Below are 7402 nucleotides of genomic sequence, written 5' to 3'. Positions count from 1 at the left end.
ATCATAGCAATTCTGTAAATCTATCTATTAAGTCACAACAAACTTTATACTGTGTTAAACAGACAGTTCTAACAGAATGTCCATTGTAAACCTTAAAGAAAGTTTTTTTGTTTTGTTTTTAATTTCATGGTTTAAGTTTTAGGTATAATTATCCTAAAATCATTCGGATTAAATTCTCTCTTTTTTACATAATTATATGCAGAAATAGCAAAAAAAAAAAGGAAAAAAAAGTTCACAGATTCGGTGTGGCCCTTTTAACTGCCTTCTGTTTGATTATAAACAATAAAGCCTGAAGTCACACGTTTGCTTTGCCACTGACATAAACTAACTTCACAAGATTTAGACCATTTGATCGTTGCACCTAAAGATAATGCACACACAAGGGCGCTGTTTATACCAAACCCTTTTGCCTTCCTTACGCAAAGATTGAGGCTTGCTAAGTATGCTTTCCCTACTTCCCTACTTACTCTTTAACCCCTTTGTATTATAAAGCCTTTGATGTATAATCTTCATCACGATTCTGTCTTGAATAATGCACTGTTGAAATGCCTTATTGTTTAACATAATCCTTGCCATAAATGTTAAATCAAGATATAATAAAATCGAGAGATAAACATAACCACTCCAAATATTAAAATCTAAAAATATGAACTTTCATTAATGTAGCCATCGTTAAAATGATTAAACTGATGTCAGTACTTTACAGAGCAAAAAAAAAATAAAAATCTATTAAATTCGATTAATCTTTATTTGTTTGAAGACTATAGTGAATTGAAACAGTGTCAGATCAGTTTTCAGAGTTGAAGTTCAGTTCAGTTTGCCTTAATATTCATTGCAGAGTCCAAACACTGTAGAGCAAATCCAAATGTATGTAATTATGCAGGAAAAAGACTTTAATTCTTTCTTTTCTTTTTTTCTTTCTTTTCATTTCTATATTTTTTTCTCGTCGGCTTAGTCCCTTTATTAATCCGGGGTCGCCACAGCGGAATGAACCACCAACTTATCCAGCAAGCTTTTACACAGCGGATGCCCTTCCAGCCGCAACCCATCTCTGGGAAAGAGATGAGTTTTTTTCTTTATTTATGGGTTCCTTTCTTTCTTTCTTTCTTTCTTTCTTTCTTTCTTTCTTTCTTTCTTTCTTTCTTTCTTTCTTTCTTTCTTTATTGGAACTAAACAGATTGTGTGTATTTTAAATAGTTAAACTTTTGACAATAGTTATCTTTAGCTATATGCTGCTCTCACTTTAAAACAATCCAGTCAGACCAGTTAAACAACACATTATAGTTTCAATTAAGGAAGCTTCATTTTACCAGTAAAGAAGAGTACTGAACACAAGTGTGAGCTAAACGGTGAGTGTTATGTTTTATTTTATTTTGGTACAAGTGAAAGACCTCTGTGTCGCAAACCACAAAACATTATGTTTAACTATATATGTCTACAATAATTAAAAGATAATTGTGTGTTTTTTTAAACAGGAAAATTAAGCAGGAATTAGCTGATTGGTTTGGTTTGGTCAGAAGTAAAACAGAGGACATACATTATTAGACAATAAAAAGTGGGAAAAGTTTTTTTATTAATAAACTGCATAAAAAAGCAATAGCCTATATCTGTTCTCTAATCAAACACATATATTTCCAAAGATCATTTTAAACTGAAGACAAGATGCGGAGGAGGAACAACAATGTCCCAGCAGGTGAGTTTTAACTCGTTCATGCTATTGTTTATTATTGGGGTACATTTATATTTATATTCACACTTTCAGACTTTCCTCCTTAATATTAGATTTTCAGAAGAGTAATCTTTGCAAATTCTAAATAAGGAAATCATATTAGCAGCCAATGACTATCAAAGTAGGGCGTCACAGTGGCGCAGTGGGTAGAACGATCGCCTCACAGCAAGAAGGTCACTGATTCGTCCTTCGGCTGGGTCAGTTGGCATTTCTGCATGGAGTTTGCACCCAGTTTCCTCCGGGTGCTTTAGTTTCTCCCACCATCCAAAGACATGCGCTATAGGTGAATTGGGTAAGCTAAACTGTCCATAGTGTATGTGTGTGAATAAGAGTGTATGGATGTTTTCCCAGTGATGAGTTGCAGCTGGAAGGGCATCCGCTGCGTAAAACATATGCTGGATAAGTTGGCGGATTATTCCGCTGTGGCGACCCCTGAATAATAAAGGGACTAAGCCGAAAAGAAAATGAATGATTGAATGACTATCAAAATACAACATTGTTCTGTTGAGTGCTGATATTGTTTACTTTCATGTGATTTCATACTGAAATAATCAAAGTACCGTGATAAATAATATAGGGCACATGTCAGAAGTGGTCACTGTTAAACAATTAACGAATGTGTGAATATAAAACCAACTTTACCTCAAAGTTGTGTGTGTGTGTGCGTGTGTGTGTGTGTGTGTGTGTGTGTGTGTGTGTGTGTGTGTGTGTGTGTGTGTGAATGAGGACATTGCTGATGTCCTCCTTTTTTTCAAAAGCTTATAAATCACACAGAATTAGTTTATTTCAGAAAGTAAAACTGTCCACAGTTCTCTGTGAAGGTTGAGTTTAGGGGTAGGATGGGGTTAGGACAATACAAAATACAGCGTGTACCGTATAAAGACAGTGAAAACCTATGTAATGTCCCCACAATTCACAAAAACAAACTTCTTCTTGAGAAGTATTTTGTGTCTCCAGAATATGTAAGATTTCAGCACTAATAAGCCATCAGATTATTTGTCAAATCTTTCTCAACATGTAGATTTTCAACCCTGAACACTGTAGCTGTCTTTGTTGCCTGTGCCTTTAATGCAAATGAGCTTATTCTCCCTGCCCACCATTTACCCCCCCCCCCCCCCCCCCCCCCCCCGTTTTGTTATTTCTCCTGGAAAACTGCAATTATTTTCCTGTACTTTTTGGTACAGTCTATAAAACCCCCGGATCACTAACCTTGGTATAGTATCCAATCACACTGGCTGCCTGAAACCTGGTGCATAGTACAGTTATTCTGACAGCCACCCTTTCTTTTGGATTTTCAGAGACAAATGTTGGCATACATGTTTACATTCCCTGCACCGCCTCATGTCAAATAAACAGCACTGTGACAGATAAGAATGAGAAATACCACAGTAAGAACTTGTGGTTATTTAATGAATTTGTTGTGGAGTTGATTAAAGCCTTTCTGCAACGATGAGTCACACATAATGTCGTTACAAAGTTTGCACAAACATGCACACACACGTTTAACTTGGGACTGCAAATATGACAGGACAAACGTAAATATTCCCTGATGTTATGTTAATGTACAAAATTAACCTGATTTAACATTCGCAAACTGGCATTGAAGCATCTTCTTTTATAATTGTACTGACATGAGGCTGTGGTGATGAATTACAGCGATTTTACCTTTGTAACTTACTTTATTACAAACATGATCTGTTTTAAAAACGTGTTAAACTTGTAAAACTCATTCTTGAGCTGCAGATGATCACAGAGAGGTGCACAGATCTTTTAATCCCAGTTGCTTTGCGCAAGTCCTGTTTTTTAAATATGTATATGCCTTAGATGTTAATAGGCTGCTGTCACTCAATTTCGTGGGCAAGGAAATCGCACTCCTACTTCACGTTGCGGTCAGCCTCATAATTGCAGGGATTTGGATCCTACTTTAACATCAGGAAATATAAAAAAAGACTTGCAACATAGGCTCATTCTAAAATCGTAGCCCTATTTACGCTTCTGGAGATAGTGAATTATGTAGCTAGAGGTACGTATGGCTGCATTTTGTTTTTAAAATGAACGCTAGGGGGCGGTATATGATGTTTTTCCTCTTCGCGCTTACCTTCTGACTGCTTACCTCCATATGGATGGCTCTCCTGCTGTTACCGGTTTGTCCAGTTAGCTCAACATATCCGTCGGTGGGCATGAGATGAAGAGAGGAGTTGACCACGATAGTAGGGTACAAGTCTGCACTGTAAAAAGAATCACCTGGGGTGCTAGAAAAAAGAAAAAAAAACGTAAAATAACGAGCATTTAATTACAAAAATGTCCTTAATGTTAAATTTCTGTATTTCAACCTGTTATTTTACAGTAAATATCTGTAATTTAACGGCCATTATTTTATGTTTTTTTCAGGCACCCCAGCTGCCGCAAATAAACAGTAAAATTACAGATTTTTTTACAGTGTGGTGAAGAACCGTTCCAGGAAGCCAATAAGATAAAAAAAACAAAAGCAAAAAAATAAATAAAATAAACAAGTAAATAACAGAGTGAGAATGTGGTGATATCTGAAAATGTGGTAAAAATTAGACGAGGGCTTTTCTTTTCCTGGAATGCTTTTTGAAACCGTCGGTTTGGATTAGGGAAGTGGGTGGGTGCTTGTCAATTGGTACCTTTGAAAGCATTATTGGTTGGGTTTAGGTAAGAAGGAGGGTGGGTCAGTCAATTGGTCAGTCATTCAGTCAGTCAAACAGTCAGTTGACAGCGTTGGATTTACGTGAGAACAGCAGGCAAGAATGGCACTCGTAAGAAAAATTTGAGATCTAAAAAAAAGCATACACAGCGGCCTCTGGTGGATTCACGGAAACAAAAACTGCAATAAAAATTTAGCTCCTGGGACGCATTTGGCGTTCTCCAGAAATGTATACAGGGGTACGTTTTAGAATGAGCCTGGGTTGATTTGTTGTGTTGCTACACACAGTTATGTCCAAACATCTTACAAAAGTGTATTTCATCATATGTGCCCTTTAAAAGTTAAATAACATCCTCTCTTTTTTATCAGACCTCAGGATTGTTCTTCTGGGTAAAACCGGATCAGGAAAAAGTTCAGCCGGAAACACCATCCTGGGACAAAATAAGTTTGTGAGTAAGGCTTCACTGGTATCAGTCACTGAAACCTGTGAGAGAGGAGACGCAGAGATTAATGGAAAGAAGATCTCCGTCATCGACACGCCAGGACTGTTTGATACAAGACTGACAGAAGATCAAATAAAGAAGGAAATTATAAAGTGTGTAGAGCTGTCTGTTCCTGGTCCTCATGTGTTTCTGCTGGTCATCAGACTGGATGGGAGATTCACAGCTGAAGAGGATAATGCTGTGAAATGGATTCAGAAGAACTTCGGAGAAGAAGCTGCTCGCTACACCATCATTCTGTTCACTCATGATGATCATCTGGGGGATTTATCACTGTATGGGTATATTAGTGAAAGTGCGGATCTCTGCGCTCTTTTAACTGCATGTAATCGGAGATATCACTCGTTCAACAATGAAGAGATGGGAAACCGCTCACAGGTCGCTGAACTGATGGAGATGATTGAGAAGATGGTGGAGGAGAATGGAGGACAGCACTGCACTAATGAGATGTATGAAAAAGTCCAGCGAAAGATTGAATGGGAGGCTTTTACGGAGAAAGCTATAGACTATGGGAAAACAGCATTAACAGTAATAGGAGCGGGAGCAGTAGTAACAGGAGGAACAGCGGGATTATTAGCAGTAGCAGCAGCAGCAGCAGTAGTAAAAATGAAGATAGGGATATAGGTCAATAATGATACACTATTAACAATTCCATGTAGAATCTACAGCAGGGGTCACCAAACTTGTTCCTAAAGGGCCGGTGTCCTGGAGATTTTAGCTCCAACCCTAATCAAACACACCTGAACAAGCTAATCAAGGTCTTACCAGGTATACTTGAAACATCCAGGCAGGTGTGTTGAGGCAAGTTGGAGCTAAACCCTGCAGGGACACCGGCCCTCCAGGACCGAGATTGGTGACCCCTGCTCTACAGTAACTTACTGACAGCAGTTCTCCCTGTAAATCATTCACAGCAAAACATAATGTATTTACATTTATAGCGGCATTTGTCTTGCTATGCTCTGGTACCATCTCATGTTTGCGTCTTATAATAATGACGACGAGTTGGACGAGTGTCTTCTATATTTACAAGTTCAGTCTGCCTGATACTGTCTTATTCTAGCACTCTCTCATCTCACATAACCCTTTCCAAACCTCTGGTGCCATCTAGTGGTTACACACGCCATAACATACAATCACAACATACAACAAGAGGAAAACTAATGCTGTGAAGTCAAAAGCTCAAGTAAAACAAACCCAGATCACTATAATGGTGAGCAAAATTAAAACTATTTATGGAAATAAAACATCTGCTTAGAAATGATTTGAAATAAAAATGTTGAATGAATTATTGCATGTGTTCTGATGCTGCCATTCATCAGGACTAGTATAGAATTGAATTATATAGTTTTAATCTGTAGCGTTTAACTGTCATATTAAATGAATTGATGCTGACCTGATGCCATTGTGTCTCCTGCAGTCACTCAGAGGCTCTCAGCGTTTGTATGAGTTTGTGAAGTGAATAAGACAAACTAAAGCATTTGCATGTGCATCACACCTTAAATATGATCAAATGGGGGGGGGGGGGGGGGGGGGTGTATCAGTCACGCAGTGCAACACATCTCCCTCGCTTAGTCAATCAGGTTGTGAATTGTGAATATTGGCAGAACCTAAAACACACTGTCGTATACGCAAATCAAGAGCATCCCAAACATGCTGAATGGCTGCCATTATCTGGTCAATAAGCTGGCTAAGAAAGGACTGGGATGTTTTCAATTTTCAGATGTGACCGTGCATGATCATGCTGCGACATGTTTGTGGATGAATTCCTCAATAATGAACCTCACGGGATCTCTAAGCATTTAAAATAGCATCAATAACATGCTGATGTGTTTATTGTTCATATCATACATCCACTCATACCATAATCCCACCCCCTATTGTGACTATTCGATTCACAATGCTGACATTACCTCTCCAAAGTGCCAGACATCATCAAATCTGAGCATTTGCCCACTCAAATTGGTTACAGTTGGTTATTTGAGGAGGACAAGTGTCAGATGAGCTGCCTTCAGACACTCCTGACAGATCTGCAGAATCTCTCTGGTTCTGTATTGGATTTTTGCAGCAGCGCTATATCAATGCTTTTCTTACTGAGAGAGTTTTTGTATTGTGTTTTAGTCCAAATATTTTACAATCTTAAATCAAGAATTGAAAGAAAAAAAACTCCGAAGCTGAAGAGGGAAGGATGAACACCCGCAGTCCTGTTCTCTTGGTTTTTATCCAAACGCACATCACAGGTAACACTCCACACCTGGTCCAAACGGCAAACACGGCAAAACACCGCACCTGTTCAAAACTCCAGAAGAATACCAGATCATGGAACACCTCCATCTAGTGGACACTCACAATGTCAACTAACACTATAGCCTGGTTTATACTTCTGCGTCAAGTGACCGGCATAACCCACGGCGCATGCAACGCGCGCAGCTGTGCATTTATACTTCTGCGCGCTGTCTCTGTCGGTCTGCATTAACACTTCCGAAACGCTAGTGGGCAGTGAGGTGT

The 7402-nt window shown here is 38.7% G+C and overlaps 1 protein-coding gene across 2 annotated transcripts; it reads left to right on the top strand.

Moving 5' to 3' along the window:
- The first annotated feature begins 1311 nt into the window (after window positions 1-1311).
- LOC100148249 (GTPase IMAP family member 9-like) lies at window positions 1312-6294 on the top strand. 2 transcript variants are annotated; one of them, XM_087238277.1, is made up of 5 exons: window positions 1312-1349; window positions 1476-1555; window positions 1641-1693; window positions 4767-5564; window positions 5769-6294. In XM_087238277.1, the coding sequence occupies exons 3-4, from the start codon at window positions 1663-1665 to the stop codon at window positions 5519-5521; spliced, it is 786 nt and encodes a 261-aa protein (XP_087094403.1). In that variant the 5' UTR covers window positions 1312-1349; window positions 1476-1555; window positions 1641-1662; the 3' UTR covers window positions 5522-5564; window positions 5769-6294. The 2 variants fall into 2 exon arrangements, with proteins under 2 accessions (XP_087094403.1, XP_087094404.1); XM_087238278.1 differs by lacking the exon at window positions 1476-1555.
- Window positions 6295-7402: the final 1108 nt, after the last annotated feature.

The sequence above is a fragment of the Danio rerio genome, chromosome 1 (genome assembly GCF_052040795.2).
Source record: "Danio rerio strain M-AB ecotype USA chromosome 1, GRCz13ab, whole genome shotgun sequence".
NCBI lineage: Eukaryota > Metazoa > Chordata > Actinopteri > Cypriniformes > Danionidae > Danio > Danio rerio.
The sequence above is the reverse complement of the archived record's forward strand: the minus strand, read 5'-3'. Positions and strand labels throughout refer to the sequence as shown.